We start from the raw sequence: 19,844 nt of genomic DNA, 5'->3' as shown, positions 1-19,844 counted from the left end.
TAGTCGTTGCACGGAAGTTTTCTTGCTGGGGGCGGGCACCCTAAGGGTTTCTAGCCCGTTCCGTGACCCCCTTATCCTTTCACAGGAGTCTTCCAGTGGCAGGTGCCCTATCAGCTCTTAAGTGCCTGTCCCGTGCCCACACAGACGGGTTTTTATTTGGCCAGATTTTCGGTTTAGAATACGAGAAGAAAAGAAAGGAGTTTCACCCTCTCGGGCTCCCGTTACTGGGGCTGACTTGTTGGGAGGCCTTCAGAATCCGCCAGGGAGTAGCCCTGGCCGGGACTCGTCAGTTGCCCCGACAACTGTCTGCCTGTTCACTGAAACTCCCAGAAACAGAAATGAGGCTCCAAGGCTTTATAGGAAGAAGTAGACAATGACACACCAGAGAACAACGAGACAGGAGACAATGCCGGCAGTTACACAGAAAAACACACAGACAGACATACATCGGCCGATGACACATCCTCTGGAACAAGGGTCATCTTACCGTATGGCGTCCACTGTTCCCCAGATTCGGGCTTAGGAGAGGAGGTCTCCTTCCCGCAGAGCTGGCTGCCTCCCAGCGCGCTCACTGGCTGCGGCTTCACGCCAGCCGGAACGGCCAGTCCGTTCCCTCATGGAAAGCTTTCCCTAACGCCAGACACCTTCCCGCTTCACAGCAGGGCCCCGGATTTACTCTGGTCTTTTTCTGCGCCAGACACCTTCCCGCTTCACAGCAGGGCCTCGGCTTTACTCTGGTCTTTTTCTGCGCCAGACACCTTCCCGCTTCACAGCAGGGCCTCGGCTTTACTCTGGTCTTTTTCTAAACCTGCCTGAGCACCGGTGCTATTCCCTATCTTCTTTTCCCCTTTGTTCCAAAGAGCGTTCTTCCCCGGTCAAGGGATCCCAGACGAGCCCCCAAATGTTCTGCCTGTAGTCCGAGTCCCCGGTCGGGAAAGAAGACTCCTCGAAACAATGCAACTCGCAATAGGGGAATTTATTACTGACTCGAGCCAGGGCCTCCCGCCCTCACCAGGCGTGTGAGGACGAAAGGCCCCGAGCCCCAGTTCTCTCTGGTATTTATTAGGTCAAAATAAGCAGCAGGTAGTTGGCGCAATCGGATTGGTTACACAGTGGGTAGTTGGCGCAAGTTGATAGGTTACACAGTTGCAAGGTAATTTTTGTTGGCCCCACGTGGGGCTTTCAGCTTTCCCCTGATAGGTTCCCTTTTCTCTGGCTAGGCATATGTTGATTGGCTGGCTCTAGGAGGTCTGATTATTATGTTACCCTGGGAAACCAGGCCTACTCCTAATCTAGGCTGCCTGTCATGGCGTTAGCCATGACAGCCTCACAGTAGCATGGCCTTTTCTCTAGTTGTGGCAAAGGTGGGTCCTCTCCAGTTGGGGTGCACAGGCTCCTCACTCTGGTAGCTTCTCTCGTTGGGGAGCACAGGCTCTCGTGCACTTGGCTTTGGCAGTGGTGGTCCCGGGGTCTAAAGCACAGGCTCACTAGTTGCGGTGCCCGGGCTCAGCTGTTCTGCAGCACGTGGCTTCCTCTAGGACCACATGTGGTCCGATTGGCAGGTGGACTACCTACCACTGAGCCCCCATGGAAGCCCCTCAGGGAACATGTAAAGCACTTGAGAGGTTGGGAAACCTTCTTGAGGATTAGGGTGCTAAACAAGTAAAAGACATGCTGATATTACTGCTAAAAATATCATTTCATTGACAAATTATTTTCTAAATAAGCTTTTCATCTCTATTCTATAGTATTACATAATGATGTTTGATAGGTTGACCAAGAAATTTTTAAAAAAAGATAACTCTACAAGACTTTGAGGCTTATTTCACAATTCAAGCCAGTCTCTCCCTGCTAAGGAGAACATTGTTCGCTGCTTCTGTCTAGGAAGCACACGTGTTCCTCCATCTTGGTCTCACACAGGCCTCCTCAACACCCACATCTTGAACAGAATTCGGAAAATAGAGTAGATGTTCTTCACTGGAATCCATCAGGAGACAACAGGATGACCGTCTGGACTGGAGGTGAGAAATGCAGGTGATTTCCTTTAGAATGAGAACAGCAGGTTACCTGAGGAGGTTTCCTGGAAGGGGAACATCAACCACTAAAAAACAACAACCCAAAAACATGATTCCTGAGAGTTTATTTTATTGGGAGTACTTGCTGAGGACTGCAGGCTGGAGGTCAGCCTCTCCTCAGCTCTGAGAAACTGCCCCACGGACGTAGAGGAGGTCAGTATGCATGTGACTATGGTGAAGGGATGACGTGCAGATCAACTCACATCTTGGGAGAAAGCGGCTGAGAATCAGGAGGAACAGATGTCTCTCTGAAAGATTTTAGAGCATTTCTATCCATGAGAAGTTGTAACAATTGGGTTCATAAATTTCCTCTGGAAATTATCTAACTCTCTGCTGACCTGCTGTTTCAGTTTCCCCAGAGCACAGAGTGCCTCGTTCCTGATCTCCATCCTGAACTCCTGTCAGGGCGTGTTGGAGGTCGGGGACTGCAGTGGGTAGTGACTTCATTCTGCAGAACCTGATGCTGAAAGATGTTTTCATTGTCATTCTGAAGGAGAAACATCAGAGCTCATGTGGCGAGGAACTGTTAGCTTTTTCTTTGTTCTTAAACTCACAAGAAAGGTCAAGAGGTTAAAATACATAGAAAGTAGGGCTCACCTCTCATAGGGTTAATAAAACTATTTTACTATATTTCATTGAAGAAAACACTCATAAAAGCTGAGACTTCTGCGAGGTTTGTGTGATCGGACATCCCCAAACAGGGATTAAAATCAGGTCACAGCAGTGAAAGTGCTGGATCCTAACCACTAGACCAATGAGCAAAGTCCTTCTTTTCTTTTAGCTGGCAGAACAATCTATTCCCTTCCAACTACTTAATAGTGATTTTGTCTATTTATGATTAGATCTTACTTTTGTGGACTTCAGATCACACACTGTGGCCTACAAAACAATAGATAGTGACTCTTTGCATTTGAAATGGATTAAGGGGTTTTTGTCAACTCTTTCTCCTCCTGTCACTTCTTTCATTGCTTCCTTAATGTCATGTTCATTTGCACCCTTCCTTTTTTGTTTAATGGGATCTTTCAGACAAATCAAAGCCCCCAAGGTTTGCTCCTGAATCTTTGCTATGATTGGAATAGTTCATTTATCTAGATTTATATGATTCTCCAGGAGTATGACCCTAAGAGTTAATGAGAGGATTCAGTTAAAATTCTAAAGAACTTTGAAAGTGACTAGTCCATTAGTAGCAAGAAATAAAATTCAGGTATTATTTTTAATATCATAATTACTATTATCCAGATTAAGATCAAGATGTTTTGGAATCATTTAATTCCATTTCATTCTAGTTTTTTTCAAAGCAGCTTCTCATTGCGTGAGTGGATTTATTACCTAGACAGATGCTCAGCAAAGCTGGCTCCAAGACACTGACAGAGAGGGTTAGTATTCCAGCAACTGGCATTCCAGTTGTCCATCTCTTGTTAGGTGATGGGTTGGACTTCTTCCTTCTCTCCTGAAATGAATCCTACGTACATTAATTGAAAGAAAAATGAGGTAGCTGTTCTTGCAAAGTAAAGGACAGTCACTTGACCGGTACTTAACCTATGTTGAGCTTCTGTCAGAAACAGCAATGTCCCAGCCTTTCTGCTGTTCACACTGGCCTCATGCTTCCCCTCTGCCACAGCCTCATCCCCAGCTGTGCTGAACTGAAGTTTGTTAATTCAGAATACATCATTGTGCCAGGGAAAACCACTTCCCTTCGTTCATGTTCAAACAACCAGACTTAGATTAGTTTTCTTTTTTGCCCACAAAAAAACTGTGGAATTTTACTTTCTAGGAACATGGCAAAGGGAAACAACAACAACAACAAAAACCTAAAATATTAAATATGATAGAGATACAGCCCCTCTGCCTTCTTTACTTCGCTTTATTGTTCTTACCTCAACATGAATTAGATCTGGAGCAGGAGCAGCAAGACAAATCCTGGCCAACAAGTCACTAAATGAATGGAGAAACTAAGTGAAAAATTATAGTCAAGTGAAGGAAAGAAGGTGATTTCTCCCTGAAGGAGTAGCCTGGTTCTCACCGTCCTTTGTTCTCAGAGGGAGAAAGAGACAGAGGAACAGAGAAGTGCAGTGGAATCAACTGCCTGAATGAATGACTGAAACTCACTAGAGTCTGTGACATAAGCTTCCAGTGAGAGCCAACACCATCACTAAATCTCCTTCCTCCAGCTCAGAAACTCTGAGGAGAAAAGTGTTGAACAGTTTAAGTAAAAGTGTTGAATAATAAAATCTTTCTAATTTGATTAACAAATATCCAATTGGATGGATCCTTTTGAAGTTATTGGGAAATAGGTAAAATTAATACTTTAAATTGATGACATTTTCTTTTAACATATTGTGAATACATAAATGAAAATCAAAGAAGGAAGTAAAACTATATAGAAACATTTAGAAAATGAAAATTACCATGTTCCCTATTTAATGGTCTTGCTTAGAAAGCATGACATCAGAGAACCTACCTCAAGGTGCAGCAGACGCCATCTCCACCAGCCCAGCAGCAACCCCATCTTCCCCATGGCCTTCGTGCTCTGTCCACTGATGGCCCTGGTGCTGGTCAGCTATGGCCCGGGAGGATCCCTGGGCTGTGACCTGTCTCAGAACCACATGCTGGCTGGCAGAAAGACCCTGAGGCTCCTGGGCCAAATGAGGAGGCTCTCCCCTCGCTTCCGTCTGCAGGACAGAAAAGACTTCGCTTTTCCCCAGGAGATGGTGGAGGGCGGCCAGCTGCAGGAGGCCCAGGCCATCTCTGTGCTCCACGAGATGCTCCAGCAGAGCTTCACCCTCTTCCACACAGAGCGCTCCTCTGCTGCCTGGGACACCACCCTCCTGGAGCAGCTCCGCACTGTGCTCCATCAGCAGCTGGACGACCTGGGCGCCTGCCTGGGGCACGTGATGGGAGAGGAAGACTCTGCCCTGGGAAGGATGGGCCCCACGCTGGCCGTGAGGAGGTACTTCCAGGGAATCCATGTCTACCTGCAAGAGAAGGGATACAGCGACTGTGCCTGGAAAATTGTCAGATTGGAACTCATGAGATCCTTCTCTTCATCAACCAGCTTGCAAGAAAGGTTAAGAATGATGGATGGAGACCAGAACTCGCCTTCACATGACTCTCACTGAATAAGATGCCACATAACCCTCGTATACTCACCTGTGTTCATTTCAGAAGACTCAGATTTCTGCTTTAGCCACAATGTTTCCTGAGTTCAATCAGCAGTACTTTGTCTGTAGCAATAAGCAAGTAGATATAAAATGTATTCAACTGCACAGGGCTCAGTGGATAATGGATGACTGCTCTGATGTTATTTATGTTTATTTATGTATTTATTTTCTTTTATCTCATCATATTTATATTTTCATATAAAAAGTTTGTCTGCATTGTAATAAAGTTTAGAAAATATGTTCATTTACTTAATCTTGTAATTTGTTTTACTTATTAAATTCTTATGAAAGTAAATTTGTTATTTCATTCAGTTCAGTTCGATTCAGTCACTTAGTCATGTGCAACTCTTGTGAACCCATGAACCGCAGCACGCCAGGCCTCTCAGTCCATCACCAACTCCCAGAGTCCACCGAAATCCATGTCCATTGAGTCGGTGATGCCATCCAACCATCTCATCCTCTGTCGCACCCTTCTCCTCCTGCCCTCAATCTTTCCCAGGATCAGGGTCTTTGGAAATGTGTCAGCTCTTCGCATCAGGTGGCCAAAGTATTGCAGTTTCAGCTTCAGCCTCAGTCCTTCCAATGAACACCCAGGACTGATCTCCTTTAGGATGGACTGCTTGGACCTCCTTTCAGTCCAAAGGACTCTCAAGAGTCTTCTCCAACACCATAGTTGAAAAGCACCCATTCATCAAGAGGTTCTTTAGTTCCTCTTCACTTTCTGCCATAAGCGTGGTATCATCTGCATATCTGAGGTTATTGATATTTCTCCCAGCAATCTTGATTCCAGCTTGTGCTTCCTCCAGCCCAGCATTTCTCATGATGTACTCTGCATATAAGTTAAATAAGCAGGGTGACAATATACAGCCTCATGTACTCCTTTCCCTGTTTGGAACCAGTCTGTTCTTCCATGTCCAATTCTAACAGTTGCTTCCTGACCTGCATACAGGTTTCTGAAGAGGCAGGTCAGGTTGTCTGGTATGCCCATCTCTTGAAGAATTTTCCACAGTTTATTGTGCTGCACATAGTCAAAGGCTTTGGCATAGTCAATAAAGCAGAAATAGGTGTTTTTCTGGAACTCTGTTGCTTTTTCGATGATCCAGCTGCTGTTGGCAATTTGATCTCTGGTTCCTCTGCCTTTTCAAAAACCAGTTTGAACATCTGAAAGTTCATGGTTCACATATTGCTGAAGCCTGGCTTGGAGATTTTTGAGCATCATTTACAAGCATGTGAGATGAATGCAATTGTGCAGTAGTTGGAGCATTCTTTGGCATTGCCTTTCTTTGGGACTGGAATGAAAACTGAACTTTTTCAGTCCTGTGGCCACTGCTGAGTTTTCCAAATTTGCTGACATATTGAGTGCAGCACTTTCACAGCATCATCTTTCAGGATTTGAAATAGCTCAACTGGAATTCCATCACCTCCACTAGCTTTGTAGTGATGCTTCCTAAGGCCCATTTGACTTCACATTCCAGGATGTCTGGCTCTAGCTGAGTGTGAGTGATCACACCATCATGATTCTCTGGGTCATGAAGATCTTTTTTGTACAGTTCTTCTGTGTATTCTTGCCACCCCTTCTTAATATCTTCTGCTTCTGTTAGGTCCATACCATTTCAGTCCCTTATTGAGCCTAAAATGTTCCCTTGGAATCTCTGATTTTCTTGAAGAGATCTCTAGTCTTTCCTGTTCTACTGTTTTCCTCTATTTCTTTGCACTGATCGTTGAGGAAGGCTTCTTATCTCTCCTTGCTATTTTTTGGAACTCTGCATTCAAATGAGTATATCTTCCCTTTTCTCCTTTGCTTTTCACTTCTCTTCTTTTCACAGCTATTTGTAAGGCCTCCTCAGACAGCCATTTTGCTTCTTTGCATTTCTTTTTCTTGGGGATGTTCTTGATTCCTGTCTCCTGTACAATGTCACGAACCTCTGGCCATAGGTCATCAGGCTCTCTGTCTATCAGATCTAGTCCCTTCAATCTATTTCTCACTTCCACTTTATGGTCATAAGGGGATTTGATTTAGGTCATACCTGAATGGTCTAGTGGTTTTCCCCACTTTGTTCAATTTAAGTCTGAATTTGACAATAAGGAGTTCATGATCTGAGCCACAGTCAGCTCCCAGTCTTGTTTTTGTTGACTGTTTAAAAGCTTCTCCATCTTTGGCTGCAAAGAATACAATCAATCTGATTTCGGTGTTGACCATCTGGTGATGTCCATGAGTAGAGACTTCTCTTGTGTTGTTGGAAGAGGGTGTTTGCGATGACCAGTGTGTTCTCTTGGCAGAACTCTATTAGCCTTTGCCCTGCTTCATTCTGTACTCCAAGGCCAAATTTGCCTTGACTTCCTACTTTTGCATTCCAGTCTTCTATAATGAAAAGGATATCTTTTTTGGGTGTTAGTTCTAGATGAACTTGTAGGTCTTCATAGAACCATTCAACTTCAGCTTCTTCAGCATTACTTGTCGGGGTATAGACTTGGATGACCATGATACTGAATGCTTTGCCTTGGAAAACATTGGCTTTTTCATTATGAAGACATAAATACTTATTTTGTCTACATAAACGTATCATGGAATAGCATTTGTCCATTTATACTACAGAAGAGTCCTAACACTTTTCAGGAAATGATTGTCAAAAGGTGGAATTCCTGGAATTCCCTGGCAGTCCAGTGGTTAGGACTCCATGCTTCCAGTGTAAGAAGCTCAGGTACCAGGATTATCTGTCCAGGGAACTAAGATTCTGCAAGCTGTGGAGTGCAGCCACCCCTCCACCAACCCACCCCCCCCCAAAAAAAAAAAAACAGGTAGAAAGGCGTCTCTGAAACTGTGGTAAATGATTAGTCCTGAAGTCACAAGTATAGCTAGTTTATACCCAGTCAGCAAAGAACGGTTGGTGTCAGTAGGTGGGAGGAGGACTCATCCCCTCCAGGGAAGTTGCCAACATGAGGTGCCGAGTGGCTGATCCTGACACCTGTTACTCTTCCTCCCACCTTCTCCTCAGCCCTGCTTTACTGAACAATCCACTCCCTTACACAATATCTTCACTGCTTCCAACACAGGAGCTGTGTTCTCTGATGGTTTCTAGCTTCAAAGGTTCTCTCAGTGGAAATCACTGGAAGACAGCAAAAATGAAAGGAGAGTTCTCGAATTTCAAAACCTTTGAATTGCAGCTCTGCTATTTAACAGCAGTGTGACCCTGAAAAATGTCACAAACACTAACGAGAAGGACATGGCAACCCACTCCAGTATTCTTTCTTGAAAATCCCATGAACAGAGGAGCCTCATGAGCTACAGTCCATGGATCACAAGTCAGACACGACTGAACCAACTTAGCATGTGCGCAGGCATGCATGCTGTCGTGATCTTCTTCTTTAATACGGGGAAAATAACAGTAGTTTTTCATAGGACTACTGTTTGGATCAATGAGTCCATATTACAAGACGCATAAAATATGCCTGGCAGAAATAATCAGGACAGTGAGAGTCCAGAGTAGCTGCCCACAGTGGGGAGACAGGACAGCTGGCCTGAGGCAGTGACAGAAAGGCAACACTAGAAAGATGCTAGGTCTTTGTTAAAAATATTTAACTTGGGTGCTAGTTTCATAGTATATTCAGTGTGTGAACTCTCCTGTGCTCAGTGCTGAAGACAGTTCCAATTTCTGTCCTTCAGACTTCTAGAAGTATTCTTAGGAAGTCATAGAAATTCTTTGAGAAAGAAGGATTAGTAGAAAATGCTTTGATCTACTATAAAAATGCGTAATAGGGAAATCATAGAGATCTGATATAAATGCAGAATATCACACACATTACTCATTAATAATGTTTCTTGCTTCTGTAGTATGAGTACTACTCTACTACTCCTTTAAGAAACTTCTAAAATTACCTTCTCTACTCTGTTGGGCTTCAGACTTTCAGCAGCAAAGCAGAGTCAGGAGGAAAAGAGCAAGGGCCATGAAGTGTGAGGTTCTGCTCTCCAAGCCTGGGCTGTCCCGGGTTTGATCCTAGCTGTTTTCCATAAAAACTTCGGTCCCTAAGTGCTGGCAGTGTTACCCCTGAGAGTCAGTCCTTCTCAGAAATTAGTGCTTTTAGAGGAGAGATTGCTACAAGTAGATGCAGGTGTCTTATAATGCAAGTGAGTGTCTTTCTCTGAACAAGTGGCCATGAAGTCAATTTTATTGGTCAAAATACGTAAACCACGCACATGCATATTGCCAACTGTTCACAATAACAATGGCTACATTAAGCTATACTCAAGACCATTTAAGTACTTATATGTGCTCACACATTGACCAAAACAGGATCATATCATCCTTTTTGGTTTTTGCCAATCTGACTGGTGACACAGAGCATCTAGCAGCAACCATTAGTTTTCCTGTTCCTAATTGATGGTGGTTGTCATCAGTCATACTCCAGCCTTCTAGTCCATCTCTTGGAATTGGTTTGGGAGAACTCTGAAAGAAAAACAATCTGCAGGCAAAGGAGAAATGTACTGGAAGGGACTGGAGCCCCAGCATCACAGAGTAGATCTGAGAAGAAGAGCTGTGGAGATCAGATTTTAGTTTTAAGACCAGTATGCTAGAATAGGTGACAACCTTTCCCCATCATATCCACTGGAAATGCAGGTTTCTTCTATGAATTTCTGATTCATACACAATGTACCCATTGCTCTTGCATTGTCACTTTACCCATGGAAACAAGTTCATTATTCATTTTTGTTCAAACTCCGTGATCTCCAGCTAGAGGACACATAGATTTTAAGGTCTTCAACCAGATCCCAGGCTCCACACTCACACTGCCCTCCTGCCATCTGGCTGGTATCCAGTCCGAGTTTCATTTGTGACAAAGACACTTGTGGTTTTCCTCTGTTCAGGGCCCAGAAATGTTTTCTTTTCAAACTCATGAGCTAGGTCATGAGCTGCTCTAGTTTTCAGGGCTTTAGAAATCAGTCTTGGGGTGATGCCTTCCGAAGATGCATGCTGGAATCATATACCCAACTGTCTATTTCACAGTTGATACCTACTGAGCACACATGATGCTGAAATCAAAAGCATTTTGATTGCAGGTTTTTAAGCAACTTATGCATATTATCTGACATTTTGAACAGGTAATGCACCTCTCCAATGAAAAACTGACTACATAAAAAATGACTGTTTAATAGATGATCCTTGGTTAAAAGACATGAGAGGGAAAAGCACATTGAGATTGGTTAAGTTGAGATTGGTTATTTAAGATAGTTACTGGGTCATAATTTATCAAATATGGCATTCCATCAGTGAAGAGAGATATATACAAAGTAGCTATTTTGAAAACATTACTGCTGATTTTGCTTCCATTAAAGCCAGGAACATAAAAGTACTGTTGGGGCATAAGGAAAATATTTCAACTTGATGTGAGTTTAAGACATATATTTTAAAATATTTTTTAAACAATTAATATTACAAGAGAAATTTACCTTTTATATTACTATTGAATGAAATAATTTTCTCAACCCTGGGAGCTCCTTTAAGTCTCAGTCTTGTCCCCAATCTTCCTTCCCACTGGAGGATCCCAGTATCTAGTATATTTCTGTCCGGATTGTAGATGCCTTTCCCATTGTCCCTGAATTAGTCCTTTTCCCCAGGAACAGTCCTGAATCTGAAAACATACCACAACATGCTCTGATTTTCAGCCATCTGCTGCTGCTACTGCTAAGGCGCTTCAGTCGTGTCCGACTCTTCGCGATCCCATGGACTGCAGCCTACCAGGCTCCTCTGTCCATGGCATTTTCCAGGCAAGAGTACTGGAGTGGGTTGCCATTGGATTTCCAGCCATCAATCGCAGCATAAAAGGGCACCGCTGTAAATAGCTCTGGGTAAAATCTCCTCCCAGGAAGGGGAGGGTGGATACAAGGGCAGGTGCAGACATCAAAGGCTCTGACAGAAGCGGCGGCAAAGCTGCCCTGGGCAGTCGGGCCCAAAAAAGAAGTTTCCTCTCTGCTCGCGTGGCCCCAAGCGCTCCCTGGGCTCCGGCGGCTCCCTCCGAGGGCGACCCCCGAGTTCTCCCCGTGGATCCGCCGCCCGAGTTGGCTGCTCTGTACCTGGAGGCGGGTCCAGCTGGGTTTGCGTCGCCGGTCTGTCAGTTCCTGAGAGATCGGGCGCCCCCTCCCGGCCGTTGGGGCGCAGCGAAAGGAGCTTGGAGGGCGGCTTAGGTTAGTGCAGGACCTGAGCTGTTTCCCTGAGGCCCAGGGCAAGTGCTGACTTTCTGGACTCCTGTTTCCCTGCTGATGGCCATGGGGATGCTCTGCTCCATCCCTCACAACTCACCCGTTAGCATGCGTCGTCTTGTATTCTTCCAGTCATTTCCCACATTCATGTAATTTGGTAGCATTAAGTATGCTTTACCTATATCCACAAGTACCGTCAGCTTGGGGTTTTCTACAGTGGATTCACTGAAATGTTTGTAATCGAATCTCGCGCAGGGATCATAACTCTCAAGGACCTTGTCCGTCATGTATCTCAATTTTATGGTGAGGATCACTTAACAATCTATGAGTCATCTTGGACAGTGAACTATGATTATTTTATAATTATTAGAATTATTAATTTTGTCAAGCACAGTTAGACTCTCAGTAATAACTACCACTTGATAATTTCATTTTGCTTCTTCTAAAAAATAATCAGGATACTTTGTAAATCGCTCAGCTTATCTAGAATTTGGAGGGAGGCGTTAATTAATGGAAATAAGAGCTTTGTAACATCGAGGTATGAAACAAAAAGGAACATCTTGTGTTAGAAGTAAAATAGGGAAATAAGTGAGAGTTCAGTACATGCAGTGTGCTCAGGTGTTTATGCTGTGGATAGGGAGTTTGGAAGCTGACATATTAGGTTTTGAAATCTGGATTTGCAAATTCATTCTTAGATTATTTTATTCAAATAAAGTCTTAGCAGGGGGCTCTTGAAAAGGAAAATAACAACTCAGTTTCAACTATGTTGGAAGGATTAAGTGAGTCCCTTACAGAGGCTAAGGAATTTGTCCTTGTTGTCACTGTCATTTTTCATGAACACTGAGAGTCTGTGGAATTTCTCTGGCAAAAGTACTAGTCGCTCAGTTGAGTCTGACTCTTTGCGACCCCATAAACTGTAGCCTGTCAGGCTCCTCTGCCCAAGGAATTCTCCAAGCAAGAATCCTGGAGTGGGTTACCATGTCCTTCTCCAGGGGATCTTCCCAAGTCATGGATTGAACTTTGGTCTCCTGCATTGCAGGTGGATTCTTTACCGTCTGAGCCACCAGGGAAGCCTGGTAGATCCTTGGTAATTAGGTTCACAGTACAACATGAATAACAGTTAATTAGTAAACAATTCAGGGTGGATGTGCCATAAAAAGTGAGGGTAGCATCAGGCAATGTGTTCTTTCTCGCAAATAAATACCGAGAAGGAAACATATCCTAATGAATCTTTACCATAAACACAATACCTTGGTATGTTCTTATTACCATGTTACAGACTAAATGTGTGTGTGTTCCCCAAATTCATATATTGAAACCCTACCCCTTACGACTTCCCTGATGGTCCAATGGCCAGGATTCCATGCTCCCAAAGCAGGGAGCCTGAGTTGGATCTCTGTTCAGGGAACTAGATCCTGCATGAGGCAGGCAAGACTTCCCATGGCCCAAGTAAAGATCCTGCATGAAGCAGAGAAGATGCAATATCCAGCATGCTTCAACTAAGACCTGGCCCAGCCAAATAAGCACATAAATATTTTTAACATTCTTAAAAAACCTGCAGAAACCCAGCCCATGAATGTGATCATATCACAAACTGGAATATTAAAGAGATCATTAGGGTTAGCAATCAATAAAATGCAGCTCTTACTTTTAATATCATAATTTTACTGTTAACCAGATTAAGATCAGGATCTTTTGGAATCATTTCATTCCTTATTATTCTCGTTTTTCAAAGCATCTTCTCTTTGCCCAAGTGCATTTATCAACTACACAGATGCTAGGCAAGGCTGGTCTCCTCAACCCTGCCAGAAAGGGTTTGTGTTCTAGAAACTGGGGTTCTGATTCCCCATCTCTCTTCCATCTCCCCTTATACTGATCACATGTGGATTAAAGGAAAGGAAAATCAGCTAGCTGGTCTTCCAAAGCTGAAGGCAGTCAACTGACTCAGGACTTGGCCTTCATTGAGCTTCTGTAAGAAGCAGCCCTGTCCCAGGCTTTCTGTTGTTCATATTGGCCTCATCCTCCCCCTCTGCCACAGCCTACTCCCCAGGCGTGCCGCACTGCAGTTTGCTAACTCAGAATACCTATGACGTCAGGGGAAAACCACTTCCCTTCTTCCATATTCAAGACATTGAGACTTACCCTTGTTTTCTTGTTGCCCACAAAACAACTGTGCAATTTTACTTTCTAGGAAAGTTGCAAAGAGAAACAAGAAAGTGATAGAGATGCAGCCCCTCTGACTTTCTTTACTTCCCTTTATTGTTCTTGTCTCATCACGAAATAGAAGCAGAGCAGAAGAGGAATACCAACATTGTCCAATAAGTCACTACGTGTATATAAACAGTTTAAATGAAAAATTATGCTCTGGTAAAGGAAAGAAGGCTATTTTTCCTGATCTAGTAACCTGGGTCTCACTGCCTTGTAACCTCAGAGGAGGCAGAAACAGAGGAACAGAGATGCCCAGTAGAATCAACTGCCCGAATAAATGACTGAAACTCATTAGATTCTGTGACATAAGCTTCCAATGAGGGACAACACCATCACTTAATCTCCTTCCTCCAGCTCAGAAACTCTGAGCAGAACAAGTGTTGAAGAGTTTAAGTAAAAGGGTTGAATAATAAAACCTATATTTGGCAAAGTAAATATTATTTATCTACGAAAAAGTAAAATAATTGCAGTTGGAAACTCCTCCACCAGCTTGTGCAAACACACTTTGTCTCTCAGCTTCTGAGCAGTGCTGACAATTTGGACACCTGGCGATATGGGTCAGGAGAAGAAGAGGTCACCACCGAGAACTAGGGTCCTTCACACAACCACTCCAGGGGAGTGGGTGGGGTTTCAGGAAGACTATCTTCCCAATAAGTAAACAAGCCCTCCACAGAAAGGAGATTCTTATCCACAGGATGTAGTGAGCCTGTCCTCAGGGAGGAAGTCAAGCAGGTGAGGAAGGGACTCACTCACTCCAGAGGACAGGCTGTGGCTCCGTGTGATCTCTCCCTTGTGAGTGAGGTGCTGCTGGGGAAATTCAATTATCCTGGAATTAGAATCTCCTCACCCATGTGCCCTGAGAAGAACTAGGATTCTGGTGGGTGTATTGGCCCAGTCTGTGGAGGACCACAGGTGTCCAATAAGAAAATGGTGGAAAGAAAGGGTGATGTCTCTAAGAGACCTGCCCTCGTGGTTCCCTGAAGGGCAGGGATCTGCAGGAATGTGTTCCAGAAGGAAGAGAAATGTGGGAGGGGTTCAAGGACTGATAATAATCAGCTTCTTCTCTAAATCAAACACTAAGGAAAACTCATCCTTTGTTTCCAAGAGCTTAACTGCCAGAGTGATCTGGTAAATCCCTTACAAATAGGGAAACAATAGGGCTGACAGAGCCTGGCTTCCTTTGGAAACTAAGAGGGAAAAACGGAGCCTAAGAGCAAGCCAACAATGTGTTCATGGATGAGAGGACAGCAACACTTATGAATGAGAGATAAAGGGCAATAACCTGTGTAATTACACATGTCCATCAATTCTGAGTTAAGACACAGATCCTATCTTTGGACTGAAAAATATCCATTTGGATGGGCACATCTGAAGTCACTAGGAAAAGGCAAAATTAACAGTCTAGAAGGAAGAAAATGTCTTTGACTATATTGAGGATACATAACAGAAAACCAAAAAAGGAAGTAAAAGTGTATAGAAATGATTAGAAAATGAAAACTACTGTGTTCCCTATTTAATGGCCTTGCTTAGAAAGCATGGCATCAGAGAACCTACCTCAAGGTTCAGCAGACGCCGTCTCCGCCAGCCCAGCAGCAGCCTCATCTTCCCCATGGCCTTCGTGCTCTCTCTACTGATGGCCCTGGTGCTGGTCAGCTACGGCCCTGGAGGATCCCTGGGCTGTGACCTGTCTCTGAACCACGTGCTGGCTGCCACTGAGAAGAACCTCACTCTCCTGGACCAAATGAGGAGACTCTCCCCTCACCTCTGTCTGCAGGACAGAAAAGACTTCGCTTTTCCCCAGGAGATGGTGGAAGGCGGCCAGCTGCAGGAGGCCCAGGCCATCTCTGTGCTCCATGAGATGCTCCAGCAGAGCTTCAACGTCTTCAACACAACGCGCTCCTCTGCTGCCTGGGACACCACCCTCCTGAAGCAGCTCTGCACTGGATTAGGTCAGCAGCTGGCTGACCTGAATGACTGTTTGCAGCAGGTGACGGGAGAGGAAGACTCTGCCCTGGGAAGGACGGGCCCCACACAGGCCGTGACAACGTACTTCCAGGGAATCCATGTCTACCTGAATGAGAAGGAATACAGCGACTGTGCCTGGGAAATCGTCAGACTGGATATAAGGAGAGCCTTCTCTCTCTTCATCAACCAGCTTGCAAGAAAGGTTAAGAATGTAGGATGGAGACTGATCTCACCTTGACATGACTCTCACTGACTAAGATGCCACATCACCCTTGTATACCCACCTGGGGTCATTTCAGAAGACTCTGAATTCTGCTTCAGCCACCAAATTTATTGAATTAACTCAGCCAATACATGCCAGTGGTAATAAGCAAGGAGATATAAAAGTACCCAGCTGCAGGAGTATCAGTCTATAAGCAACAACTGCTTTGATATTATTTATTTATATTTTATATATTTAATGTTATTGTATCTCAATATTTCATATTTTCATATAAAAGATGTGTGTGCTTACATTGTATTAAAATTTAGAAAATATATTCCCCTTTCTATGATTCAAATTGTAATTTGTTTTATTTATTAAATACTTATCAAGGTCAACTTCTTGAGTTTTTTTATTTGAAAAAACTAAGTCCTTATTTTGTCTATAGATAGCTATCACAAAACAGTATTTGTTCACTTTATAGTGTGGAACAGTTCTATGACTTTCTAACAAATGTCTGTCAAAAGGTGGAATTCTTCAAGCATTCTGGTGGTGCAGTTTTTAGCACTCTGAGTTTTCCCTCCAGGTTGCCTTGGTTGAGAACTAAGATCCTCTAAGCTGTCGAGGGTGCCAAGAAAATAACAGGTAGAAAGGAGTTTATGAAATTGTACAAAATGGTTCATCTTGATGTCATAGGCATAACTAATCTATACCCACTCATTACAGAATGGTTGATATAAATGTCTGAGGGAAGCAGTCCCCTCCTGCTGGAAAGCTGATGACATGCGGTGTTGATGGCCGCTCCTGACTCCTATTACTCTGTCTCCCACCTTCTCCTCAGCCCTGCTCCTCAGGACTGAGCAGGTCACCCCCTCACACAGCGCCTTCACTGCCTCCATCACAGGAGCTCCGTTCTCTGCTGATTTCTTCTAGCTGCATGGTGTAGTCAGACTGGAAGCCACAGGAAGAGAGCCCAAGGGAAAGGAGAGTTCTAGAAATTCCAAAACCTCTGAATCCCAGCCCTGCTATTTACCAACAGTGTGACCCTGAAAAGTCTCACAAACGCAACAGGTCAGTCTCCTCATCTTTAGTACGCGGACACAAAGCGTAGTTTTCACAGGATTACTGTTTGGGTTCAATGAGTTCAGTCACAGAAGAATCATCAAGCGCTCCTGCAGAAATCATCAGGACTGTGATGATGACAGAGTGGCTGCCCGCAGGGAGGAGACAGGAGAGCTGGCCTGAGACAGTGACTGGAAGGCGACACTGGAAAGGTGCTGGGCCCCCGGCAAAGGTATTTTCCTTTCACCTTGGGTGCTAGTTCCAAAGTGCTTTCAGTGTGAGAACTTTCCTTGGTTGTATGCTGAAGAGAATTCCAATTTCTGGGTTTCATATCTCTAGGAAGCAGTCCTATGAGTTCATCAAACACTCTTTGAGAAAGATGAATTAGTAGAAAATGCTTTGATGTAGTACAAAGATGAATAATAGGGAAAGAATACAGATCTCATATCAATGCAGAAAATCAAACACATGCACAGGCAGGAAGGAAAGAGCAGGTGCTGTGAAATGGATTTCTGCCCTCCAGTCCTACAGTGTCCCGGGCTGGATCCTAGTTCTCTTTTCAATAAAGCCCCTTGTCTATACTTGCTGGCAGTGTCACCTCCTGGAGCCTCTGCATTGCTACTGAAAGACCAAAACCCAACAAAGAATCCAGAAACCAACTGTTACCCTTCTCATACTAAAGACATGAGAAACATTATTAATGAATGAAGTGTGAATCTTAAAATAGTTTAACCAGTTAAACTGTTTGAAAACAACAATCCTGCTTTTTTGGAAAAAATTGGAAAAAATCCAATTTTTTCTTTTCATTTTTTGTGGGTTACTGTTGTCTTCTCAGGTGACCAGTGTATTTTTTATCTCGTCATCTCTTTACTTTTCCCTCAGTTCTCTGCATCATTTAGTCCAGTTGATCTTTCTGTCCTATCCTACAGTTTTCTCAGCGTTAAAAAGGAAGGAGTGGATATATGTGTACTCAGAGCTGGTTTACATGGCTGTACAGCAGGAACCAACACTACATTATAAAGCAATTATTCTCCAATTAAAATCAAAATAGGGATAATGAGAATACTGTACTCCATTCAATATACCCTCTCATGTTATTGAATCTATATGATGTTAATACAACAACTTATAAAATTATCATTTATGAGTAAATTATATAAAGCATCAGGGACACAGTAAACATTAACAGATTAGAATTAAACATATTAAAAGTGAGACTTGTTACTGTGACAGGTGTATACAGAGCTCTGACCATTATTTCATATCTACCTTAGAGAGGATTATGCCATATCTGTGCCTTGCTCAACTCTAATTTTTAATGCAAAACTTCTACTTCTGCAAATTAGAATAGGTTAGTCTTCTCTAGGATTGTACAAAGAATAACTACACATTTTTAAATTTTACTAGCAAATGAGATAATCTCACAGCTGTAGCAAGCATGGCCAGCTATTTACTGGGCATCAAGTCAGCATACAATCCATGCATTTAGCATATAAGGTGCCTATTAAGTAGCAAATGGTATATTAAGTGGAAACCTACATTATGTTGAACACAAAAACATCTTGATTATTAATTTTAAAGCAACTTATCTGTATGAAATGACATTTTTAAAAGTTCATAAAACTCTCCAGTGCAAGACCATGTATAAATTTGAAAGCTTAACATAAGATCCTAGGCTAAAAGAGAAGAAAAGGAAGAAAGATTTTGAAAATTGAGATTAATTATTTTAGGTAGTTACTGGGTCATAAGTTTGTCAACTACAGCTTTTGCTCAACTGAACTGAGATGAACAAAGAAGTCATTTTGAAAACATTTGCATTTGATCTTGTTTTGGCATAAGGAAAATATGTAAACTTGGTGTGAGTTTCAGACTTATTTATACATTTTAAAATATTTTTCAACGAGTTGAACATTGAAGGAGAAATTAACCATTTATATTAAATGAAATCATTTTCCCTTTCCTGTAAGTCTCAGTCTTGTCCTCAAGTCTTCCCACAAGAGGGCCCCAATATCTAAAGATGCCAGTCCAGACTGTAGGTGCCTTATCCCCTTTCCCCGAATCAGTCCTTTCCCCAGAAACAACCCTGAATCTGAAAACACACCCCAACATGCTCTGATTTCCAGCCATGAATCACTGCATAAATGGGCACTGGGGGAAAGCGCCCTGGCTAAAATCTCCTCCCAGGAAGGGGAGGAAGGACACAGAGGCAGGTGCAGAAATCACAGGCTCCAAGCAAAGTGACTGCAAAGCTGCCCTGGGCTGTTGGCCGGAAAAGGGAGTTTCCTCAGTGCTCCCGTGGTTCCATGTGCTCCCGGGGCCCCAGCAGCGCCTTGCCCAGGCCTGGGGCTCCTGCCCACTGGGACTCCCCTGTTCTCCTTGGTGGATCTCGTGCTTGAGCTCAAGGCGCTTGACCCGCAGGTGGTGCCCGCTGGGCGGGCAGGGCCAGTTGGTCTGTTACAGGGAGATCTGTGGTGTCCATCCCAGACGCAGAGGCAGGGGGAAGGCAGCTCTGAGCTCCTTGTAGAGCTGGAGCCCTGGGACTCAGTTACACTGAAGCGCTGAGTTTGGCGATTCCTGGTCTCTCAGAGGGTGGCAATGGTGATGATCACCATTCTCCAGGGCTGGAGAACATCACCCTCCATGTCATCAGGGAAGGGGTTGGCATCTGGTGAGCTTGGTGATCCTGCAGATGTTGGGCTGTGCCAGCCTTTATCCAGCTGTTCCCAGCAACTTCCTGCAAATAAGATCTTTAAATAGGCCAGAATTGTCATTTTCTGCACTTTTCTCAATTTTGTTTTCATGGAGAAACTTTTTCCTTCCATCCTGGCCATCAGAGAATGTCACAGCTTTGATGCTTCTTTTGTGTTTTTACAATGGAAATGAAATATACTCATGGAAAAGTTAATCCAAAAGGAGCTATTCATCTATATGAGTCAACTCAGCTTGAAATAAAAACCTGAAGCTCTATCTAACTC

The 19,844-nt window shown here is 43.7% G+C and overlaps 1 protein-coding gene, 1 long non-coding RNA gene and 1 pseudogene across 2 annotated transcripts; 2 read left to right on the top strand and 1 right to left on the bottom strand.

The window, feature by feature from the left end:
- Positions 1-1,787: 1,787 nt before the first annotated feature.
- LOC122453324 lies at positions 1,788-3,538 on the bottom strand. Its single transcript, XR_006273005.1, has 3 exons — positions 3,405-3,538; positions 2,414-2,562; positions 1,788-2,323 (listed from the first exon to the last, which is right to left on the bottom strand). It is a non-coding gene; the product is annotated as an uncharacterized LOC122453324 (long non-coding RNA).
- A 1,053-nt stretch (positions 3,539-4,591) lies between these two features.
- LOC122452955 (interferon omega-1-like) lies at positions 4,592-5,194 on the top strand. Its single transcript, XM_043486762.1, has one exon. The coding sequence runs from the start codon at positions 4,592-4,594 to the stop codon at positions 5,192-5,194; it is 603 nt and encodes a 200-aa protein (XP_043342697.1).
- A 10,055-nt stretch (positions 5,195-15,249) lies between these two features.
- On the top strand, positions 15,250-15,820 carry LOC122453106 (annotated as a pseudogene).
- Positions 15,821-19,844: the final 4,024 nt, after the last annotated feature.

This window comes from Cervus canadensis, chromosome 14 (assembly GCF_019320065.1).
Source record: "Cervus canadensis isolate Bull #8, Minnesota chromosome 14, ASM1932006v1, whole genome shotgun sequence".
Classification (NCBI taxonomy): Eukaryota; Metazoa; Chordata; class Mammalia; order Artiodactyla; family Cervidae; genus Cervus; species Cervus canadensis.
The sequence above is the reverse complement of the archived record's forward strand: the minus strand, read 5'-3'. Positions and strand labels throughout refer to the sequence as shown.

Bases quoted from the DNA above. Each gene is read 5' to 3' on its own strand.
- LOC122452955 (XM_043486762.1), top strand. From the start codon at position 4,592: ATGGCCTTCGTGCTCTGTCCACTGATGGCCCTGGTGCTGGTCAGCTAT.